General features: G+C 45.8%; 1 protein-coding gene across 1 annotated transcript in view; it reads left to right on the forward strand.

Moving 5' to 3' along the window:
* The window catches only part of DKK3 (dickkopf WNT signaling pathway inhibitor 3), a 51,188-nt gene that overhangs the window by 7,979 nt on the left and 18,030 nt on the right, over positions 1-25,179 (forward strand). Inside the window, exon 4 of the mRNA XM_042233057.1 lies at positions 2,735-2,818. Within this exon, the coding sequence (XP_042088991.1) occupies positions 2,735-2,818 (84 nt within the window). The remainder of the gene's footprint in view (positions 1-2,734; positions 2,819-25,179) is intronic.

Consider the following 25,179-nt stretch of genomic DNA (forward strand, 5'->3'; position numbering starts at 1 on the left):
CATCAGAGGACTGAGTTGTGGCCTGTGCTCCCTTTAAGAGAGTCTGCTGTGCAGATGTTTACATATTTGATACACAAGTCAAAAATACACATAAACATGGTAAAATACAGGTTAAAAGCCAGAGGGAGTGAGGGAGATTATTTAAAGGGGAAAGATATGTGTCAAAAACATAAATTGCTTTTGCATTGAAGCAATAAATTTAACTCTAGTCTTCCTGCCAGTCCAATTGCAAAGGAATGTTCAGGGATTTTTATTACTTGAAAAAAGGAAGCAAATAAGTGTTTAGAGAAAGACTTTCCCAGTATTGCATTTATCTCACAGGTTTTTATCTGTGATTCAGTAGAGAGTTGAAATAGAGTTCATGTTGCGGTGAATAGATCTTCACCATCTCCTTAGGAGGAGCTCAGATGTGATATACTCAAGTCTTCAGAATGGAAAATCTCTATTGACACAAGATGAAACATTCATCTGTTTGCTGGCTATCCATTCAAAATTTTATAGTGGCCTGTTTTCCGACCTACTATATGTCTAAGTATCCCTTGGTCCCAAGTCTTGCATGAGGAGTGAGCAGGTTTGTTCTCAATCTGATTTGAGAAAGAAAACATTGCCTCTAGCATGCGATGTCTCCAGGGTGACTTTGGTAGGACTTTGGAGATCAAATCATGTGGCCTGTTTTCTCTTAAAGAGAGTCTGGTGTGCAGATGTTTGGATCATTGTTGGAGGCTGTAAAATTGACCTCTGATCTCATCTCAAGGCCTGTGCACAAGGCCATGAAGATTCTCACAAAAGAGCCTTGCTTTTGTTCAAGTGTCCAGGTAATGACTGAGCTGACACAATAGCATTTCTGTGCCACAGTGGATTAAAGGGTCGATTCTCAGGGGCCGTTGCCTAGACTATAAAGTAGCCTTTGTGTGGCTCTAGTCCCGCTGTATACTCTCAGCCCAGCTCCAGAGCACACCCCCCACATAAATGAATGAGCCACCTGCCAAACAGAATCCTTTAGCATTGCTCATCTGAAGACTGGAGAGTTCCGGTCTTTGTCTCCAAAAGTGCATATTTTATTCCTGTCAAAACCAATATTCAGTCATCCTTTCTGACAATAATTAGCCAATAGGTTTGGCTGCTTCTTCAATTTGCTCCTTGTGAATATCAGAATAACCAAGTATGTGTCCTGCCAGTAACGAGTATGGTTTTCAACTCTGACCCTCACTAACCATGTTTATGAAAATAGGAAGATCGGCATCTAGAATACCTTATGGTGTCGTGGGGGCCAAATGACTTAGAGTGTGTGAGAGTTGTTGTAAACTGTTAAGCACTATACAGCAGCAGATTGTTCTTACTGTTAATATTACTGTTGTTGTTATGGTGAAGTTACGGCATCCGCATGGTATAGTAGTTCTTGGGTGGGTTCCATGGAGCTCCTGTCCTGCATGATGCTTTATAAAAGAAGAGCTCAGTGGTGAAACATGTTTGGAAAACATTGTACATATTTCTCTTCCTAGGGATACAAAAATGCACCTTAATATAATAAAACCTCAGAAAAGTCCCTGGATCTTTGCATACAGGACTGTATAATTTAAAAAATATATAGCATTGATTAATCTTGTGAAAATCTGGTATAAAAGGAAGAAGACATTATTTCTTTGCTGGAGAGAGGAATTACTTACATCAAAAACTTTAAAGTATGTTGGTGAAGACATGATCCTTATGCTCCAGAATGGGAATTAGAACTGGAATTTGATCCACTGTTGCACGTTAGGCTAAGAGTTTCCACTTTGTTTTGGCTGCAGATGCCTGTGATATTAGAGCTGGCAGGAACTTTAAAGATGGCCTAGAAATGAGACAATTGTGAATCAGAGAACAGAAATGATTTGTTCCAGGTTACATACTAGACGGTCATTCATGTCTGAGCCAGGGATCAAAGAATATCGATCCCCTAGCTCCTGAGGTTCTCTCTGTTCTTTTATCACCAACATGAGGGTTAGACATGGCCTTGGATGGGGTGAGAGTGGCCTGAGTTTCAATCAGGCTCCCAGCTTTGAGGTGCCCACTCCTGGTTACAGAAGCCAGGCAGACAGTAGCTAAAGGAATATGGGGCCAGGCCTCCTCTCAGCCTACTTAAGTACTTAAGCACTTGCTTTTTTTTTTTTTTTTTAACTTTTTATTTGTACTAGAGTATAGCCAGTTAACAATGTTGTGATCGTTTCAGGTGGACAGTAGAGGGACTCAGCAATACATACACATGTATCCATTCTCCCCCAGGTTCCCCTCCCATCAAGGCTGCCACATAATTAAGCACTTTCTTGAGGAAACAAAACAGTTCCCCAGAATCAAGGAGCGGCAGCTCTAGCTAAAACCTGCTTCCTTCACTACCCAGGCCTGTAGTTGTTGAAAAGAAAGTTGACTTGGAGCTTCAAATGAATAAGCCCCAAGAATGATAAAAATAGCTAGTGTTAAGTGTTTGCGAGGTGACAGGCTGTGTGCTGCGTGCTTTACACAGACTTCCTCGGTCCTCCCCTTGGCAGCCCCGTGCTGCAGACTCTGCTCTGTCTCTTCATCACTATCTGATGCTGCTGGTGGAGCTCAGAAACACAGGGAGGAGTGGGCATTCTGTCTACTTTGACAGATGCTCCTGCTTCAGAAAATAGAAAACAACAAAACAAAAAACCAACAACTTGTGGGATTTGTCCAGAATCCCTTCTATTTCACACTCACTGTCCCTGTTCTCCTGTAGATCACAAACAACCGGACTGGACAGATGGTCTTTTCAGAGACAGTCATTACGTCGATGGGAGAGGAAGAAGGCAAAAGGAGCCACGTGAGTTGTCGTCTTCCTTGCACTTGTATCCCGATGCACACATTCCCTTGCTGAGCCTGCCAGAGGCGACCCGGACTTCAGACCATGGGCAGAAAGGAGGGAGCTCTGTGCGCCTCTCCTGCCTTGTACCTACCTGCTGCTGCTAAGTCGCTTCAGTTGTGTCTGACTCTGTGCGACCCCATAGACAGCAGCCCACCAGGCTCCCCCGTCCCTGGGATTCTCCAGGCAAGAACACTGGAGTGGGTTGCCATTTCCTCCTCCAAGGCATGAAAGTGAAAATTGAAAGTGAAGTCGCTCAGTCGTGTCCGACTCTTGGCGACCCCATGGACTACAGCCCACCAGGCTCCTCCGTCCATGGGATTTTCCAGGCAAGAGGACTGGAGTGGGGTGCCATTGCCTTCTCCGTGTATCTGCCTAGATTACCCAATTCCTACATTTCTGGCCAGACAGATGCAGTCCAGTAATAGGCTCTGCTTCCATGCACTTTGCCTCAGAAATGGCACGACATCATTTGCACGGCTGCTCTCAGCCTTGAAAGGGGAACACTGAAGGGTCGGGTGTATTGGTTGGCGGTTTCTGGTAATAAGACCTGGTGTCTCTAACCTGAAAATCCCCTAAAGCTGCTGGCCAGACACACACCCTTTCTGATCCCAGGCCTGGTCTGGCAGTTTGAGAGCAAGAAAACTTCAAATGAAACCCAGTGGCCCAAGAGAAAGGTGTCCTGCTCCAGCCTTCATGCTTGGGCCCCTTATGCTTGCACTTGCTACTCAGTAGCCTGTTGCTTAGTCCAGAGGTGGGCTGCTTTTTAGAGAATTATATTCTGAATGATGAGAGGGGCGTCATTTCACAGAAGGAAGGCCTGGCACAGGTTGGAGAGTGACCCAGGATGTCACTGGTCTCCAGACTTCCAGACCAGAGGCGTCTCCGCAGCACCTTGTCTTCACAAAGAGGTGGCTGGTTTCAGATGCAGAGGCCCGGTGAGGAGCAGACAGGGTGGCTGCCGTGTGATTCAGTCCACTGTATGAAGCGCCTCCTCTGTGGGGCTGGAGATGGCGGCCTCTCTGTGCCCAGGAGCCTTATGCAAACTTCCCACCACACGTTCCTCCCTCTGCACCCCCAGCCTTCCGAGGGGATCAGGGATATAACCTGACCCTTTGTGGCCTTATCATAAGAGAAGCAGTGTACCTATAACCACTAGCGAGGTGGTGTTACTGTGGTTGGTAGTCAATGGGTTCTTTTTTAAAAAATTACTTATTTTTATTGAAGTATAATTGATTTTCAGTATTGTGTTAGTTTCTGGTATATAGCTAAGTGATTCAGTTATACGTACATATATATGTATTTTTCATATTATTTTCCATTAAGGTGTATTACAGGATATTGAATACAGTTCCTGCATTATACAGTAGGACCTTGTTGTTTGTCTTTTTATATAATAGTCTGTATTTGCTGACCCCAGACTCCTAATTTATCCCTCCCCACCTCCTTTCTCCTTTCTATGACTGTGAATCTTTCTCTTTTATAAATAAGTTCATTTGTATCATATTTTAGATTCCACATATAAGTGATATCATACGGTATTTGTCTTTCTCTTTCTGACTTCCCTTAGTATGATAATCCCTAGTTGCCTCCATGTTACTGCAAATGGCATTATTTTATTCTTTTTTTGGCTGAGGGTGGTATCTTGTAACTTTGATTTGCATTTCTCTAAGAAGTAGTAATGTTGAACATGTGCCTCTTGGCCATCTGTATATCTTCTTTGGAGAAATGTCTAGTTAGGTCTGCTGCCATTTTTGATTGAGTTATTTTTATTGTTAAATTATGTGAACTTTCTATAAATTTTAAAAAGTAAGCTTTTGTTGATCACATCATTTGCAAATATTCTCTCCCAGTCCATAGGTTGCCTTTTCATTTTATGATTTCCTTTGCTGTGCAAAAGCTTGTAAGTTTAAATCCCATTTATTTATGTTTGCTTTTATTTCTATTGCCTTGGGAGACTGAGCTAAGAAAATATTGGTACAGTTTATGTCAGAGAATGTTTTGCCTATATTCTCTTGTAGGAATTTTATGGTCATGTCATACGTCTAAGTCTTTAAGCCATCTTGAGCTTATTTTTATGTATGGTGTGAGAGTGTGCTCTAACTTCACTGACTTACATGCAGTTGTCCAGCTGCCCCGACACCACTTGCTGAAGAGACTCTCTTTCCCCCATTGTCCCCCACTGTATGTTCTTGTCTCCCTTGTTGAAGATTAATTTCAGTAGGCATGCTTTCATTATATTGAGATATGTTCCTTCTATACCCACTTTGGTAAGAGTTTTTTTATTGTGAATGGATGTTGAATTTTATCAAATACTTTTTTGCATCTGTCGAGATGAGCATGCGATTTTTGTCTTTTCTTTTGTCGATATGGCATATCACATAGATTGATCTGTGATGTTGAGCCATCCTTATGACTCTAGCATGAATCCGACTTGATCATGATGTAAGATCTTTTTCTGTGTTTTGGATTTGGTCTGCTAATATTTTGTGGAGAAGTTCTGTGTCTATATTCATCAAAGATATTGGCCTGTAATTTTCTTTTTTGGTATTGTCTTTGTCCGATTTTGGTATCAGGGTGTTGGTAGCTTCATAAAGTGACTTTAGGGCTATTCTCTTCTCTTCAGTCTTTTGAAAGAGTTTGAGAAGGATCCGTGTAAGTTCTCTGAATGCTTGATAGAATTCCCCAGTGAAGCTATCTGGTCCTGTGCTTTTGTTTGCAGGAAGGTGTTTTTTTTTTTTTAATCACAGGTTCTTTTTCACGTCTAGTGCTCAATCTGTTCAAATTATCTATTTCTTTTCAATTCAGTTCTGATGGCTATGTGTTTCTAGAAACTTGTCTGTTTCTTCTAAGCTGTCCAATTTGCTGGCATATAATTGTTCATAGTATTTTCTTATGGTCTTTGTATTTCTGCAATATCAATTGTGATTTCTCATCTTTGACTTCTTCCTTTGTTTATTTGGGTTCTTCTCTTTTCATCTTGGCAGTTCTGGCCCGAGTTTTGTTAATTTTTATTTACCCTTTCAAAGAACTAGCTCTTGGTTTTATTGATTTTTTTTCTATTTTTAAAAATTTATCTTTTATTTCCTCTCTAGTCTTTATTATTTTCTTCCTTCTGCTAACTTGATGGGTTCTTTTTGCTTGTTTTTGACACAGTACTCAGACATTTGCTACAGGCAGGGGGAGTCCAGTTAGCTTTGTATGATAGTGCTGACCCCCCCATTCAAGGGAACTGGGAGCTGATGAGGGGCAAGCCATGTGGAGAAATGGAAAGAGACCCAGTGTCACAGGCTGGAAGCGTGAGTTTGTCACTTACAAACTAGGTCACCTCATTTCCCCCCATCTTTTAATGAGGCAATGATTTTCACCATCTCTCCCAACTCTGAAAGCACAGAAGCCTGTGAAGCAAAGATAGGATTGACTAAGGTCAGGAGAGAGGAAGGGCCAGCTTTTGAAGGTGGGAGAAGAGAGAGAAAGAAAGAGAATAGGAGAGAAAAAAAAAAAAAAAAACAGACAAAAAGATGGTACCAAGAGGGAAAAGCTTTAGAGTATTCCAGATTTAAGTCTCTGGGAGAGAACAGGGAAACACAACTCTCAGGGATGTGGGTTACAAAAAAACCTTTGTGTTCAAGATAAAAAGGTGTATGATTGTATGATTGCATCGTTTTGTTCTGGGAAGCCTCCCAGAGCCCAGAGGCAGAAGCACCGCTGTGAGCATCTTTGTAGCTGCTGGAGGCCCTGATATACATCCCAAGCTCCCTGCTCTGCCCTCCAAGTAAGGCCCTTGTGTCAGGCTTGGAGCACTGTGGCAGGGGGAACCAAGCTCTGAGACTGGCAGGTCGGTGAGAGACAAGATCTCAAAGATGCCAAGAGTGTACAAGGGTCAGGGGGCAGCTGCCTGCACTTGTGTGCTGCAGCCTCCAAGTGTGTGCCCGTTTTCCGGAGGCTGCACAGCCTGTGTGTCCCTGCTCTGGGCTCAGCTGGGGGGCCCAGAATTCCGAGGGCTGCTTCTGCAGGTCCTCATGTTGATTGTGAGATGGAGGACCTGCAGGTCCCTGGGCAGTGCGTGACCTGAACCCCTGTGTGTGATGGTCCTGAGAATTCAGGAGGGTGACAGGAGGAGACACATCCAAGAAACCCAGAAGGTGGAGACTCACGGAGTTTTTCCAGATTCCTGCACAGGCCCTTGGGATCTTAACTCAGCAAGTTTTTCTATGTGAATAAACTCCAGTTTGACTGACTAGGAGAGTAACCTGGGGCATCTGATGCTTGACTGGCTATTGCCTGCTGAATTGCCTGGGGTCTTGAGAGAACAGACTAGAGACTTTACAAGGCGCCTGTGAAAGGGAGGTCATGTGGCAAGAACAATGGTATGTTACTGCCGAGCCTCGCTTGTTGTCGAGTGTCTTGCCAAGAGTCAGACAAACAAGGTCTGGTTTCAGATGCCCACAGCATTCTTGCATTCGAATCCTCTTTGTGTCTGAGTGGGAAGCCGTAAAGACTAGATTGCCTCCAGAGGCATGAGAATGGCTGAACATCGTCACCACTGTCCCATTCCATAGTTTGGCAGTTTAATGGTTTCTACGGGTGGCTCTGGAAAACGCGTTATGTGCCAATGAAGCATTCTCTGGAATGGAAAAGGGAGGCTTGCCTCTCAAAAGGACAAAAAATCATAAGCTGTTCAGACCTTAAACTACTATAAATAGGGGCTGAATTCTCAGGATTTAAAGCTCCCAGATGAATTCAATTAAACATAACCACCAAACACGCCATATTTTCCTTTCTTCAGACGCTGGGATGAGTATTCATACATATGGTAACCTGACCAGGCCCATGGAAATTCACAGACAGCAACACTGTGTGGCCATCTAGAAAACCTAGCACAGTGCATGCAAGGCATTGGTCTAAAGGGGGAAGGACATGGCGGCTTGTTATTTCACCTGAGCGCACGGGCAACTGTGATGTGGTCTGACGTCTTTCTGTGAGGCTTTTGTGCGGAGCCCTCCGTCTGCTGTCTCCCTTGATGGGCCACTGGGTGGGCTGACCACGGCTGTGCTACTTTCATGCAGTGGGTTAGGAGGGAAGTGGTGTGTTGGAAGCTGGAGAGCAGATAAGCCATTATGCACACATACAAGGCTTTTGTTTATAACCGTGTCCCCAGATATGAAGCATCTGGCCCAATTACCCATGTATGACATGTACTCTCATTAAAATATCCTCAGAACTACAGAGCTCAGCACATTGTGCATCTGTTGTCTTCTCTGTTTTCACATTAGAGTATGATATAAAATATCCTACATAATAAGGTATTTTCTCCAGCTGAACATACCTTATTGGAACCCACTGTTTCAATCACATACAACCAGCTCCAAGATACTTCCTGAAACTTCTGAGGGCCTAGGTAGACAAATTTCACTACCAGATTTGTCCAGATAGTAATGATTTGAGTAATCCCATGATTTCCTTGTCCAAGAGAATGATCAGGATAGACGGCAGACTGTGGAAAATGGCGATGGACTTCTCCACCAGTGTGAACTCAGTGTCGCCTTCTCTGCTGTGAAGATGCTTTGTTTGTTACTTGTGTTCAAGTCTGGGGGAAGACAGATGGTCAGTGTGGCTGGACTTCAAGATTTGTTTGTTTCCTGTTGAACAGTAAACATCCTGTTACTTCAAAGCCCAGAGAGACTCAGCAAGAGTGTGGGCAGAGAAAGTGTGTTGAATGGCGTCTTTCCCCAGGAGACCTTGGGTTCTTCCTTGCCCCCAGCTCGTTCATTTGTCACAGAGTAACTGCAGGTGAGGGGCTGGCTTTGTCTGGTCCCTCTGCCGTGACGTCTGAGGCTGATGTTGCCTTTATAGATTTTATGGAATTACAGAGGGCACCATGCTGATCAGTCATTGGGGTTTATTTTAACAGATGCATTTGCGGAAGGCACAGGTTCCTTGCAGTAGTCCCTAACCTTTTAGGCATTAGGGACCTGTTTCATGGAAGACAGTTTTTTCCACGGTCCAGGGTGGGGGAGGATGGTTTTGGAATGATTAAATGCGTTGCACTTATTGTGCACTTTATTTCTATTATTATGACATCAGTGTCACCTCAGATCTTCAGGCATCAAATCCTGGAGGTTAGGGATCCCTGCCTTGGAGAACTTCGGTCAATACCCAAAGGTTCAGCCTCCTGGAGAGTTCTTTTGGATGTATGTTGGAGGGCTGGGTGCATTGCCAAGTCCTGGGAGATGTTGTTGCCCTTCTCTATCTGTCAGTCTGGGGGCAGAGTGAAGTCTGAACAAGGTGTGAGGCTCACCTAGGTTCAAACCTATCCTAACCCTCACATGCTTTGTCCTCTATGGTTCTGTTTCTTTCTTCATCCAGTGAAGTAAAGTATCCTCGGTTTACAACACTGGGTGAGAGTCTTTAAGGAGAGGTTTATAAAGCTCTTTGTGTGAGGCTCATTATTACCGAAAAGTAGTTAGCACTGGGTTCTAACTAGCTTCTCCCCTGGGTCCCAGGAACCTACTGCAAAAGTGGAATTCCTCTGGAAGCTGGAGATGTGCTTCAGGACTCCATGGGCCTCTTCCCACTGATGTTTGTGGCCTGGGGCTAAGTTCTCTAGAGCCACGCCTCACCCTCTGAGTCATGTATTTTGCTAGAAGCTCGTGCTCCCTGCTTTGAGCCTGACTCACCCTGCACTTCTTGTTCTTCTGAGTCATAAGTGACTTGTTTGGGTATTGGCGATACAAACAGAAGGAAAGATGGGCCTAATGAATGAGAAGAAGCATACGTGATGTTCAGGTGCTAACAAGATCCCGGGTGGGGCCAGGTTGGCAGGATGCATCTTGGTTTCTATAGAAAACAACACGCTTGTGGGTCTAAGAGTGATGGTGTAGTCTCTTGTGAATGTGCAGTTCCACAGCCCTGCAACCAGACACGTGGGTCCTTTTGTGTGTCTAGGCTTCTATTTTGCACTGACTTAGTAGTTTCTGACCAAGCATAAGGCCCTTATGCCTTCGTCCAGTAGGAAAAAATTATAGGGAAAATTGAAGAGCTCTGAATCATTTTGAAAAATGGATAAGCAGTCCCCAAATAAATAAAGTTGATCCAAGTAAGCAGTGTTTAAAGAGTAGGCATTTCTTTTTGAGCTATAACCTGGCTATATTAAATTGTACTCTCCTCAACCTAAATATCCTTCAAGAAGGAATTTGTGATTCCACATGCAAAATCAAAACCAGTTTCACACAGGTTTCATATGTGTTGGTATAAAAGGATGTCTTCAATGGAACATTAAGTGAAGAAAAAGCAATTGTAAAGCAATATATTGCTTTACATATATGACAGTATATATTAGTTCAGTTCAGTTCAGTCGCTCAGTTATGTCCGACTCTTTGCAACCCCTTGAATCGCAGCACGCCAGGCCTCCCTGTTCATCACCATCTCCCGGAGTTCACTCAGACTCACGTCCATCGAGTCCGTGATGCCATCCAGCCATCTCATCCTTGGTCGTCTCCTTCTCCTCCTGCCCCCAATCCCTCCCAGCATCAGAGTCTTTTCCAATGAGTCAACTCTTCGCATCAGGTGGCCAAAGTACTGGAGTTTCAGCTTTAGCATCATTCCTTCCAAAGAAATCCTAGGGCTGATCTCCTTGGACTGGTTGGGTCTCCTTGCAGTCCAAGGGACTCTCAAGAGTCTTCTCCAACACCACAGTTTAAAAGCATCAATTCTTCGGTGCTCAGCCTTCTTCACAGTCCAACTCTCACATCCATACATGACCACGGGAAAAACCATAGCCTTGACTGGATGGACCTTAATCGGCAAAGTAATGTCTCTGCTTTTGAATATGCTATCTAGGTTGGTATATATAAGATATACTTAATATATGTGCATGCACTCTCAGTGGCTAAGTCATGTCTGACTCTTTGCGACCCCCTGGACTGTAGCCCACAGGCTCCTCTGTCCATGGAAGTGATTTCCCAGGCAGGAATACTGGAGGGGGTTGCCATTTCCTTCTCCAGGGGATCTTCCTGACCAGGGGTTGAACCCACATCTCCTTCATTGGCAGGCGGGCTCTTTACCTCTGAGCCACAGGGGAGCTCATATTTTATACATACAGTTTATCTCATTTTTTAGAGAAAAAAGTGTACATTAAAACACTTGGCAAAATGTATACAAAATCATTACTAGTAGTTATCTCTGGGAGAAATTAACTTTGCAGAGACTTTTCCTCTATAGAATTCTATATGTTCTGAATGTTTTAAAAAGAGTTTGTGAACTGCTTACAGTTTTGCTGTAGACATCTACCTATATTTTTGAACAATATTGCAAGGTTTTCTTTGTGTAAATCCTAGAAATTAAATTGCTGTGTCAAAGTGTGTACAATGTAAGATTTTGAGAGATGTTACCAGATTTTCCTCCAGACGGTTGTACTGTTTTTGCTCTCAGCAGCGACTTCTGAAATAGCTTCACCAGTTCCCCCTCGCCTGCAATGGGTGTTATAGTGGGTGACCACCTGTGTCTTCTCTTTGCTTCCATGTCTTTGATTATTAGCAAGGTCAAGAATAGCTGTTTGAGAATTGTAAGTTGTAGGCAACATAGATTTCTCTGCAGATTTATCTCATCCCTCCTCTTCCTCAGGAAGAAGGGTCAGGTTTGCATGCCAGGCTGCTCCCAAGACCAGATACCGTCTGGCCCAGTGTGGGACAGATTAGGAAGGTGTGATGTTCCAGCGGGGACTGTCTGTGTGTGCCGTGGCTGCCGGGCTGTGGGTGTCACACCAGGGAGTAGGTGGTGATGATGTGCAGGCTGCTGCCGCCACCCCTGTGAACACAAAAAGGCAGGCACTCCGTCCTTTCTTCTCTGGCCACTTCCACAAATAACCCAAACCAAAGCTTAGGTGCCCTCTGATAGGAAGAGCACTTCAGGGGGCTGGGTAAGGCTTGGGCCCAGGGAAAGCCAGCCTAGAGTACAGCTCTCTGCTGTTAGCTGTGTGACTGGTGAGACCCCTTAACTGCTGCAAACCTTAGTTTCCTCATATGTAAAGTGGACTCATCAAAGAACCTTGCGTGTTGTGCTTCATGAGGATAAAACAAAACAATCCAGATAAGAAAACCATACAGCGCCTAGAATGTGCAAATAGGCAGTCAGTAAATGTCAGCTCTCGGTGTTTATCATTATTTGATTACCTCCAAACAGTGGCTGTCAGAGTTCCAAGTATTAGTTATTCAATTCCCCCACTTATTTGCATGTTCACTAAGCACTTTATGTGTGTCTGGCAAGTAAATGTAAGAGATGGTCCCTGACAGCAGAGAGGACCCAGGATAGCAATGGACCAAAAAAGTAAATGGGTCATTACAACAAGGACTCATATATATTTCCATAGGCAGAGGTGGACAGAGCGTGGTGGGAGCATTGTGTGAGTGTCAGATGAGGTAGATTTTGTTAGGAAACAATCCTTCCTGGTCTCTGGAGTTTCTGCAGGTTTTATGAGCAGAAGTACCAGTTGCCCTTTGGTTTCAGACTATCTTTTCAAGGATGTTTGTACAGCAAATGGCTCTCCTTCTTGGCAGAGGGCGGGTTTGCTTGCAATTCGTTACATAAGATTTGGTGCTCTAAGCTTGACACTTCGCAGCTGCACACCTACTACACACACTGCATCCGCCTGGGCCCCTCCATGTTGCCCCCTGGGACTGGGGGGTGAGGGGAGCTGTCGCAGACATGAAGCTCATGCTGCTTCTGGGCTGTCAGCAGTAAAGTCCTTTGTCTCTGACCCAGGAGTCTCTTGTCTCTGCCGGTAGCCGTGAAACTGTGACCAGCTCACCTGCCACCTTGTAAGTCTCAGCCTCTTTACACATCTTGGCAGGCTTCCTGAAAGAGGTGGTAGTTCAGCTGCATTTTGAACGGTGTCTAGGAGTTCTCAGGTGTGGGGAGGAAGGGCATTCCTTGCAGAAGCATTCTTTGTTCGCGATCAGGGAGGCGTGCGGAAATAGAACATGTCTGAGGCACACTGCGTAGTTTAGAATGCCAGAGCTGGAGGTGTACTCGCGGGAGCCACAGATGAGCCTGCGGGGTGGTGGGGGGGGGCAGGAATTAGATCAGAAGGGGCTTCAAGAGCCCAGCCAAGGAGCTGGAAATTCATACTGTTAGGAACATACCAGGCGTCTGTATAGGGTATGGAGGTTCCACGCAATCCCCAGAAAAAAGAGCCAGGAAGCCATGGTTTGGATGGCACAGGCGTTGGTGGGGGCAGGATTTTGATTAATCCTGCTGAAACTCAAGGGCCAGTCATCTGTGTCCTACAAAAAGTCTGGCTTCAGGGCTTGGAATCTGGAAACTTTTACTTAGAACACACTGCTTTTGCTTGGTGCCAATAGGCAGGCCAAATAAATGACAGTGATTAAACTTGAAATCTCATTAGGCTGACGGCTGCAGAACAAGTTGATTTCTGGGGCTCCTGAGTAGCCTGAGCATGTCAGGGGCGGAAGAAGTCCCTGTGCAGGTAGCTGACTGTCCCGGGCTATTAGGGCCTGGAGATCCTTCCAGACTAGCCTGGGGCCTTTTCAGTCTGACTATAAGATCTGTGGCTCTGCCCTTTCTTGATCTTTGGCATAGTTCTGAAAAACTCACAGAGCTTGTGAGTCCATTTTGTTTTATTTTTAAAATAACATCAAAGACCACATTGCTTCATTTGATCAGTGTGACTCAGAAAGTGACCAGATTAACCATCCCTTCTCCAAAGCCACCTATTTCTCTCTTCCCAGGTAAATCCTGGTAACAGTTCAGATCAACTGGTCAGTGCTATGATGTGAATGAGTGCGCAGTGACTCAATCAAAATGACAGTAATAGTAACAGCTTATGGGGCTCTTGCTCAAGATCTCTTGCTTGAGATCTGCCCAGCTTCCCTTCACATAATCCTCATGACATGCAGGGCACATACCCTCTTGACCCCATTGTATAGATGAAGTAACTGAGGCACAGCAAAGATAAATAGCAGAGCTAAGTAGAGAGCCAGTACTAAGAGAGAGAAAAAAAAAAATTACTTAATTGCCAAACCTCCAAAACCCATGTTCTTAATAAAACATTTTTTAAATTGTGGTAAAATATATATGGGGGCTTCCCAGATGGCGCAGTGATTAAGAACCATCCTGCCACTGCAGGAGATGCAAGAGACGTGGGTTTGATCCCTGGGTCAGAAAGATCCCCGGGAGTAGGAAATGGCAACCTGCTCCAGTGTTCTTGCCTGAGAAACCCTATGGACAGAGGAGCCTGGCAGGCTACGATCTGTGGGGTTGCAAAGAGTCAGACATGACGAGGACACATGCACACAAAGTATATATAACATAAGATCTACCATCCCAACCATTTTAAGCACACAGTTCAGTAATAAGAACATGTACATTGCCACGCAGCCTGTCTCCAGAACCCCTTTCATCTTGCAGAACTGAAGCACTGTGGCCAATAAACAATAGCTCCCGTGTCCTCCCTCCCCCGGCAACTACTCTTCTAGTTTCTGTCTCTGTGAATCTGACTATTCTAGATACTTCATATGAATGAAATCATACTCTGTTTGTCCTCTTGTGATTGGCTTATTTCACTTAACATTGTGTCCTCAAGGTCCATTCATAGTGTAGCATGTGTCAGAATTTCCTTCCTTTTAAGGCTGAACAGTACTTCTCTGTGTGTATATTTTCATTTATCCGTCAGTGGACATTTAGGTTGCTTCTGTTTCTTGGCTGTTGTGAATCATGCGATGAGTGTGGGTGTACAAATCTCTCTGAGTCCCTGATTTCAATTCCTTTGTGTGTCTCCCCAGAGTGGAATTGCTGGATGATATTATAATTCTATTTTTAATTTTCTGAGGCACTGTCACACTATTTTCCATGGCAGCTATGCCAGTGTGCATTGCCACCAGTGGAGCCTGAGATAGGATGTTGTGTTACCTCTCGGTTCCCATGACTGTAGGCACTAGAGAACTCCTGGGCCCAGTGTAAGCTGAAAACCCCTGGGCTCCGTTGTCCTAGGTCAAGACAGTGCTTTCCCAACGCTGGTCCCACCAGCAGCCTCTGCAGTATGGCAGCCATAGTCTCAGGGGTGTCTTTGAGGTGTAACTGACACCACTAAGCAGAGATATAGCTAAGCCCTAACTCACAGCCCCAGCCTGCCGCCTGCTTGCTGGAAACCGTTTCCACCTCTGCTCACTCGCCAGCTAGGTGCAGGCATGCTCAGGCTGTATCCTTGGCAATTCATCTCTAGGAGCCAGAGATGCAGTTTTCCTGATGGTTAGGAATCTACGCCTGGTCCACACCCTCCTTTGTGAGGTCCCCCAGCATGTCTCCTACAAGAATCTCAGAGGCTTTGGGGAACCCCGCTTTCCTGTCAGGGCACTGCAGACCCCTGGGAGCTCAGGTGGGGGCTCAGGCCTCCATGGAGACGGTTTTGTGGTGGTTCACAGGGTTTTAAAACTCCCACTGGTGGTTGGGAGGGCTTTCTGGGAGGAGGGCCAGAGGCCAAGGCATCTGGGATCAGAGGCAGAGCCCGTGGAAAGGAACTGACTCGGGATGCAGGTTTGGGATGCAGAGGTAGGTACTTAATGCTCTCAGGGAATTCACAGTCATGCCCCAAACCTGATGAGCTGAGCTGGTCTCCCAAATCAGGCAGGAATATCTTCTCTTGGTCCCATCCCCAGCAGACTGCAGGAAAAATGATGGATGAGGATTGAGTCATCTAAATGTTTGCACAGATCTCATTGCTCTGTCTAGACCCACTGTCAGTTTCATTTTTCACCTCCACCTCCTGGAAGAGAAAGAATGAATAAGACATTTGGGTATGTCTTATGGGAGCACAGAGCAGTGGGATTTGGAGTCCAAAGTTTCATGGGTTGGAATCTCTGCTCCTTGGGTAATCTCCCCCACTGCGCTGAGCGCTGGTTCCTGCTCCGTGAAAGGAGGACTTAGTGACTTCCGCAAGGGTGTTTAGAAAGAAGAGAGAAGCCATGGAAAGAATCTGACCCTCAATAGAAGCCCAATAATGCGAAGTCAAGTGGGCCTTAGGAAGCATCACAATGAACAAAGCTAGTGGAGGTGATGAAATTCCAATTGAGCTACTTCAAATCCTAAAAGATGATGCTGTGAAAGTGCTGTACTCAATATGCCAGCAAATTTGGAAAACTCAGTAGTGGCCACAGGACTGGAAAAGGTCAGTTTTCATTCCGATCCCAAAGAAAGGCAGTGCCAAAGACTGCTCAAACTACTGCACAGTTGCACTCATCTCACACGCTAGCAAAGTAATGTTCAAAATTCTCCAAGCCAATCTTCAACAGTGTGTGAACCATGAACTTGCAGATGTTCAAGATGGATTTAGAAAAGATAGAGGAACCAGAGATCAAATTGCCAACATCTGTTGGATCATCAAAAAAGCAAAAGAGTTCCAGAAAAACATCTATTTCTGCGTTATTGTACGCCAAAGCCTTTGACTGTATGGATCACAACAAACTGTGGAAAATTCTTCAAGAGATGGGAATACCAGACCACGTGACCTGCCTCTTGAGAAATCTGTATTCAGGTCAAGAAGCAACAGTTGGAACTGGACAAGGAACAACAGACTGGTTCCAAATCAGGAAAGGAGAACCTCAAGGCTGTATATTGTCACCCTGTTTATTTAACGTATTTGCAGAGTACATCATACAAAATGCCGGGCTGGATGAAGCACAAGCTGGAATCAAGATTGCTGGGAGAAATATCAATAACCTCAGATATGCAGATGACACCACCCTTATGGCAAAAAGTGAAGAAGAACTAAAGAGCCTCTTGATGAAAGTGAAAGAGGAGAGTGAAAAAGTTGATTTAAAACTCCACATTCAGAAAACGGCATTAAGATCACGGCATCTGGTCCCATCACTTCATGTCAAATAGATGGGGAAACAATGGAAACAGTGACAGACTTTCTATTTTTAGACTCTAAAATCACTGCAGATGGTGACTGCAGCCATGAAATTAAAAGATGCTTGCTCCGTGGAAGAAAAGCTATGACCAACCTAGATAGCATATTCAAAAGCAGAGACATTACTTTGCCAATAAAGGTTCATCTAGTCAAAGCTATGGTTTTTCCAGTAGTCATGTATGGATGTGAGAGTTGGACTGTAAAAAAAGTTGAGTGTTGAAGAATTGATGCTTTTGAACTGTGGTTTTGGAGAAGACTCTTGAGAGTCCCTTGGACAGCAAGGAGATCCAGCCAGTCAATCCTAATGGAGATTAGTCCTGAATATTCATTGGAAGGACTGATGTTGAAGTTGAAACTCCGATACTTTGGTCACCTGATGCGAAGAACTGACTCATTTGAAAAGATCCTGATGCTGGGCAAGATTGAAGGCGGGAAGGGAAGGGGACAACGGAGGATGAGATGGTTAGATGGCATCACCAACTTGATGGACATGAGTTTGAGTAAGCTCCAGGAGTTGGTGATGGACAGGGAAGGCTGGCATGCTGCAGTCCTTGAGGTCACAAAGAGTTGGACACGATTGAGCAACTGAACTGAACTAAATAAGTGTTGATTTTCCTTTCTGACCTTATTTCCTGGGCCTCTGTGGTCCAGAAGCAGTGATTTACCGAATATGCTGGTGATAAATTAGTACATGTGTTTATTTTGTTGCAAGATTTCTGTGCCTTGAAACCCAGTGACTGAGAAACTTTCTCAGGTGCTAGGCCACACAGCTGAAAAAGTTACTGTGCGTGAAGAAAGGCCTTGTGTCAAAGATAAAGTAAAGCGAGATTTCACTGACTTGTAGAAGTATAAAAGGCAGAATTTACAGGGTCCTTTGAGCTCCTGTAGACCAGAGTTGAGAACATGGGCACATACACTGCCATCCTCCCCACTGCCACACCCAGACATCACTAGTCAGTTGTGGTTATTACCGAATGAGCCCAGAGTTTCAGAACCTGAGATAACATAGCACTTCAAGCAGCTATTAACCAGCTGGAAAAGCACTCTTCTTGAAATCCATTTCCCTTTCCTGCTATGGACCAAATCTCTCATTGTATAGATGAGAAAACAGAGATGGGGTTGGGAGGGGGCACATAATTTTCTCCAAATCATGCAGCTGGTGGAGTTGAGACCTCATATCTGGTTGTCTGTGACAAACCTAAACAGCATATTAAAAAGCAGAGACATTACTTTGCCAACAAAGGTCCATCTAGTCAAGGCTATAGTTTTTCCAGTAGTCATGTATGGATGTGAGAGTTAGACCATAAAGAAGGCTGAGCACCGAAGAATTGATGCTTTTGAACCGTGGTGTTGGAGAAGATTCTTGAGAGTCCCTTGGACTGTAAGGAGATCAAACCAGTCCATCCTAAAGGAAACTAGTCCTGAATATTCACTGGAAGGATTGATGTTGAAGCTGAAACTCCAATACTTTGGCCACCTGATGTGAAGAACTGACTCATTTGAAAGACCCTGATGCTGGGAAAGGTTGAAGGCAGGAGGAGAAGGGGACGACAGAGGATGAGATGGTTGGATGGCATCACTGACTCGATGGACATGAGTTTGACCAAGCTCCGGGAGTTGGTGATGGACTGGGAAGCCTGGAGTGCTGCAGTCCATGGGGTCACAATCAGTCAGACACAACTGAGTGAACTGAACTGATCCAGTTTAGTTGGGTTTTTAATACGCTGTGGACCTGGAGTTTCCTGTTCGGGAAGCAGGGCCTTTGTGTCACAGTTTTGTGACATCTGAGATTAGTAACCAGGGAGATGGTCTGCCTAATGCTGAGAAGTTGGTGATGACCAGTGGGCAGGGGTCTTCTTAGGTTTAGGGAGCAACATCAGAAGCTGATGAATTGGTAGCCCAGGAGAAGCATCTGGAAGACGGAAGCTTGAGAGGGCCTTGTCTGTCGTGCTCACCTCTATATCAACACGGGGTCAGCGCTTCGTAGTTGAGTGAAAACATTTAACAGATGAAAGTTATATGACCAGGGAGTAAGCTGGGGACTATGAACAGAAGCAGCCATCCTTGAAGATAAGATTCAGCAAAGAGCAACGAATATGTAGATGAGTTTTTATTTGCTTGGAAAAATAAAATGGTCCTTTCTGTTTTTCTTGCCTTCATGTGTTCATCTATATTATTGAGCACCTACTGTTTTCTGGGCTGGATACCAGGTGTTTTTACATCATTTATTCTTCAATTTTTATAATGCTGAGAGGTGGGTATTATTTTACAGGTGAGGACACTGGAGTTAGAGAAGTTAAATTCCTGAAGCCATGGTAGATGGTTTAACAGTAGAATGGGTTCCTATTCCTCTGAAACTTTGGCCTTTTCAATAAAAAGATTTCTGATAGGGAAAGTCATGGAAGTTTGCAGCCATAATTTGGGGTGGTTTTGAGGAGGTTATCATGACGCCTTCAGCTCTAGTTGCTTTCTTGTCATTTATATCCAGAGTCATTGAATGCCCCCTCTTTCCCCAAAATATTCAAAATGAAAAACCAAAATCACAAAAGGACTACTGCATTGCAGTAAACCCAGGGGGTCTTTCCCTTGGGGTCACCAGGAGAGGCTGTTGGGTTAGGGAACTGTGGATTCTCTCACCCACTTCCTTAAGCTCTCACCATTGGCCAGCTGTGAGACCCATGCCCCTGAAGGGAAACATTCGAAACCACCGAGGAGTATTTTAAGTGGGTGGCAGGTGCCTGCATCTGAAGTCTGGCCACTGACACGTTTCAGTGATGTGATGTGGAAAATATAGCCGCAGTCTGAATTTTCCATAGTCTCATTATTGGCCTCCCGGAAAAGGAAGCAGGTACAAAAGGCAGAGAGAGCCCACTGCCTGGTGACTAGTGGTCAGGATGGAAAAACATCTTGCCTCACAGATGGGTCCCCAGTGGGTCCCCGGCAGCTCCAGGTGGGTGGGGCCCGGCAGACTCCATCCCTCAGGCCTGCGAGCAGCAGCCCTTGGGGTCAGCTCCTCCAAGTTCAATAGACTTTTGCTTCTCCCATTGCTCTGGGGTCCTTTCTTCCCCATCATGTCTGCTGGACCTCTTTCCCCAGAAAGAATCCACACCCCACAGCAGAAAGGCTGGATCAAAGGCCAGTAGTCATGGTTAGAGCTGCTCCCCTCCCCCTGACAGTTCTGCTGGGATTCAGAGGGTGAAAGAAAGGAAGAGAACGAATATTCACTGAGCACCTACTATGTGCCAGGTACTATGGACCATTTCCTAGAAGCAATTTTCCTTCACTCTTACCAAATCCACCTATAACAGGGGGTACCAGCCCTGCTTGAAAGATAAGCACAGAACGGATTGCCAACGTTGTACAACCAGTAAATGGCAGAGTTAGGATCTGGAAATAGGTCTGTCTTATTCCAAAGCCTAGCCTTCTTCTAAGTATACTACTTTACAGAAGGGGAGGTCACTAATAATAACTGAACGTCTGATCCAGGCCATGATATGTGGATGTGCTTATCACTCATAGCAACATAATCGATTTGGTTTTGTCATCATTTTACAAATGAGGTAACTGTAGTGCAGTGACACTGAATGATTTACCCACCGAGGAGAACTGAGGAGGAAGCTATAGGACCCACCGCTGTAGGGGTATGCACGCATGCTTAGTTGCTCTGTCATGTCTGACTCTTTGTGACCCCATGGACTGTAGCCCACCAGACTCCTCTGTCCATGGAATACTCCAGGCGAGAATACTGAAGTGGGTAGCCGTTCCCTTCTCCAGGGATCACCTCACCCAGGGATTGAACCCAGGTCTCCTGTATTACAGGCGGATTCTTCACTGCCTGCTTGGAAATGGAGGCCCATATGTTGGGTCCTTTTTATAGCCTGTGGCTGGGTCTCAGCTTGGAGAGCTGGAGCGGGCCTGGTGATGGAGCTGGACTCCTCGGTATGGGCGCCCCGGCCGGCAGCCTGGGGCCATCGTGATGATGTCAGACTGTCTGGGTGTGCCTCGACCACTCTCCCTAGACTGTGGCCCACATCCTCCGCCTTGGAGCTGTAGCTCTCTGTGCCCCCTGCCATCACACGAAGATGAAGCAAAATAAGACATAGCCACTTGTGAGCAGAACCAGAGCATATGTTTTTCCATGACTGAAACATATTAAAGCTTTTTCCAAGCTCGTTAGCACAAATGGTTCGACTTGGAAGGTTTAACAATTCCACAAGTCCCCTTTTAAGTCCTCACTGTGGTGAACTCCGGGGAGAGTGTTGTGGGGAGGAAAAGCCTAATTGCTGACGGCAGGAAAGGGGCCAGGACCAAGGGGTTTGGAAACCCATTCGAGGCCCGGGGTAGATGCCAGTCTGCTTCCCCACCCAGCGGCCTGGCAGTCTCCTGGGAAAGTGACTTTTTCAGCATGGAATGGGGAACCAACTTTGTTTTTGCTTCCTGTTGACTTACATTTTCTTCATCTTTCCCTTTTTATTTTCCTAAAGAAAGTTGAAGGAATTCTTTGAGTTTTTTTTCTTTTTTTTTTTGCCCATACCACTTGGCATCTGACTCATTAGAAAAGACCCCAGTGCTGGGAAAGATTGAAGGCAGGAGAAGAAGACGAGATGGTTGGATGGCATCTCTGACTCAATGGACATGAGTTTGCGCAAACTCCAGGAGATGGTGAAGGACAGGGAAGCCTGGTGCGCTGCCATCCGTGGGGTCACAAAGAGTCAGACGCAACTGAGCGACTGAACAACAGCAACACATGGCATGTAGAGTCTTAGTTCCTCAGCTGAGGACTGAACCCACACTCCCTGCAGTGGAAGCCCGGAGGCTTAATCGCTGGACCATCAGGAAGTCCTGAGATGTATTTTTTAAAAAGGGTGCCAGATGGGAGACTCTAAAGCAGAAGTCTTAACCTTGGATATGCATTAGAATCACCTTCTTATTCTGGACAGAACTCATGGAAAAGAAAGGCACTTTGGTTTTCACCAGCTTTTGTATTCAAGTAGCACTTCCTTCAGTCTTCAAAGTAGACAGCCAACCACAGTATCATTAGCGGTTCCCTTGTTCCCAGAAGCAGTCAGGCGTATTTTTGTGCTCTCTTGCCTCTGTTGCAGATGACTTGAAACAGCATTTACGCTCATTGTTGCTTAGAAATTAAGGTTATTGTTAGACTGGCCAGTAAATCTTACTGGTCAGTGTGTTAGTAAAGAAGTCCATAAAACACTGTATCTCAAAATATGTTGGTAATGGCATTTCAGTGCGGTCATTTTCCTTTGTCATCTTGTGTGTTTTATTCACCCAGCGCATAATTCTGAGAATCTATAGACTTTGTTAAGCTGCCATAAGAGTCCATGACATGAAACATGTTAAGTTCCCTCCCTGTTTTTATAGTGGCAAGTTCCTGTACTGGGGCCTCTTAGTCATTCAGACTTAGATGTGGCCTCCCCAGCGGAGGGGAGGACACTGAAGGAGAGCTGTCTGCTGCGTTCCCTGGAGATGTGTCAGTTGCACCCCCACTGTAGATGGGACTTGACCCCCAGACCCCAGCAATGCCAGCCTCCATTCAGGTGATTTGAAGCCTAAAGACTCTATAGAACCATTCACTGGAAACTGAAGTTTGAAAAAATTTGGATCACCGCCTTCGCAAGTGCAGGGTTGAAAATGCAGAGCTCAGGCCAACCGCAGGGTCGTAATGTGCAGTGGTCCCAGATCTGCTGCTTGACACCAGGCAGCCCAGCGGGGAAGCTTGCGGAGCCCCATGGCTTAGGACTCTTGGGAGGCGAGTCTTCCTCTGGGAAAGCGCTGGCTGGGGCTTGGTGGCCCAAGTCACCTCCTGATGTGTCTCCTGACCTCTGTCTCCCTGAGTCCTGTTTCACCAGCAACTCAGCTTGAGGACACAGGACATGTCCCATTGGAGATTTTTAACATGTTGAGAGGGCTCCCTCTGCCTCCCAGAGTCCGTTCCTCCTTGGAGAAGACTTGACCTGCTGCCCTGCAGACTCAGCCCCGAGCCGCTGAGATGAATAAAGAAGAGAAGGAAGATGGGCTAGTTTCCAGCACCCCACTTCTCTCCAGCACGTGTGCCTTGGGACTGAGCCTCAGAATGCTCCCCTCTGAGAAACTGGATCTTTTTTTTTTTTAATCATGTATGTTATTTTATTATGGAGTTGAGCGACTCAAAGTACTGTCATATTCTTCACTAAAATATAATTTTCCAAAAATGATTATCCAAGCATCAAGTATTTTCTAATGGATATCAGTGTCCTCTTAAAATATATAGAAACTTCTTGAATTTGGTTAGCCAGCCATAAAATGTATTAAAGACTACAGTTCTATCAAGGTGAAGTCTTGAGAAACTAGATCTTACGTAGACACTCTCTCCAGGGCTAAGGGTGTTGTCAGGATGTGACACTTTCATGACTTTCTTCCTGGGGGAAAGGAAAAATAATTTGAAGGGGCTGGGTTGGGCCACTCATGGACTCATGTGAAAAGAGTGAAAAGCAAGCAGTTGAGTAAATGTGGAGAAACTCCATCCTTCCCTAGTGAGAGGGGGAGGATCTTCAGCAGAATCCAGTGTGGTGGTGTTCAGTCGCCTAGGCGTGTCTGACTCCTTGTGAGCCCATGGACTGCAGCATGGCGGGTCTCCCTGTCCCTCAGCATCTTCTGGAGCTTGCTCAAACTCACGTCCACTGCATCAGTGATGCTGTCCAGCCATCTTATCCTCTGATGCCCTCTTCTCCTTCTGCCCTCAGTCCTTCCCAGCATCAGGGACTTTTCCAGTGAGTCAGCTGTTCACATTAGGTGGCCAAAATACTGGAGCTTCAGCATCAGTCTTTCCAATGAGTATTCAGGGTTGATTTCCTTTTAAGATTGACTGGTTTAATCTCCTCACCAGAGAACTGATGTCTTTGCACTGTGGTGCTGGAGAAGACTCCTGAGAGTCCCTTGGACAGCAAGGAGAATCCAGTGTAACTTGGCAGTAAAAACATTCTCAGAACCTACTTAGCGTGCCTCTTGGAAGGCCTGAGCAGACACTGGTACACTGTCCCCGAAACCCAGTCTACTCCTGGTTCATCTCCCACATTATTCTTCCCCCTGAATGAATGAAGAAGGAATCACACAGCCAGTCGTGTGAGCTGTACCAGGCCTAGCTGGGGGCAGGTGAGTGTAGATGTCATTTAAGTTTCACCCTCAGAATTGCTTTGTTTGAAAGTGAGCCCCCCAGGTGGTGCTAGTGGTAAAGAAACAGAAAGAAAAAATCCCACCTCTCAGTGCTAGAGATGCAAAAGATGCAGGTTCAGTCCCTGGTCGGGAAGATCCCCTGGAGGAGGCATGGCAACCCACTCCAGGATTCTTGCCCGGAGAATCCATGGACAGAGGAGCCTGGTGGGCTACAGCCCATGGGGTCGAGGAGAGTCCGACACGACTAAAGCGACTTAGCACGCATGCATGCATGAGGTGATTTCCTTAGGCCTGTATGAGGAATTGTGTGAGGTCGGGGACACAGATCTGTGGCCCCCACAGGCCCTGAGTGGACACCCCACCCCCGCTGCAGCCACATGGGAGCATCTGGGGTAGATGCCAGCACAGAGGGGACATCTGATTCTGGTTGCAAATATCGCAAAAAGTAGCTGAGGCTCAGCAGAACTGGAGAGAAGGAGATGCAGAATCTGCATGAAAAGGTGAGCCGCACCAGCTATTAGTATCTCAGCCCTGAACCAGGAAAGGAGGGAGAGGAAGGTGACGAGATTTCCCCGAGGTGGCTGAGAGGACGGCAGAGGCAGCTGTGTGGACCAGCGCTGAGGACCTTGTGGAGGGACTTCCCTTGTGGTCCAGTGGCTAAGAATCCACCTTCCAATGCAGGTTCCATCCCTAGGCAAGGAACTGAGATCCTGCTTGTCTCACAGCAATTAAGCTCGAGTACCCCAAATACTGAGCCCTCACACCTCAACTTGAGAAGCCTGCGTGCCACAACAAAGAGTCCGCGCAAAGACCCAGCACAGCAAAAAAGAAAGATTATGGAAACAAGAACCAAGACGTGTCTTCCTATAAACACTCCTGTCATGACTCCCTGCAGCCAGCTCCTGGGAGATCTCCCATGACACCCAGATCCCTCTGGCTAGGAGGGCCCATCTTCTCCCCCAAGAGGGTTGCTCGGGTGATCTGTTGCCCTATCCTCAGTGGTGTCAACCGGCCATGCCTGTGGAATGCTTGTGGATTAGGGGCTAGGAATTTGGACAGGTACAGTGAGATGGTTCATGTCTGTTCCATAGTCTGAGAACTCTGACTTGAAGCCAGATGACTTAGTGGCTAAGGCTGGAATCTTCGAGATGCTCTTCACATGTATGCTTCTGGCTGTTGCCTGGGACATTCATGGTGCTGTGGCTTCTCCATGTACATAGCCAGG

Source organism: Ovis aries, chromosome 15 (genome assembly GCF_016772045.2).
Source record: "Ovis aries strain OAR_USU_Benz2616 breed Rambouillet chromosome 15, ARS-UI_Ramb_v3.0, whole genome shotgun sequence".
NCBI classification, from domain to species: Eukaryota; Metazoa; Chordata; class Mammalia; order Artiodactyla; family Bovidae; genus Ovis; species Ovis aries.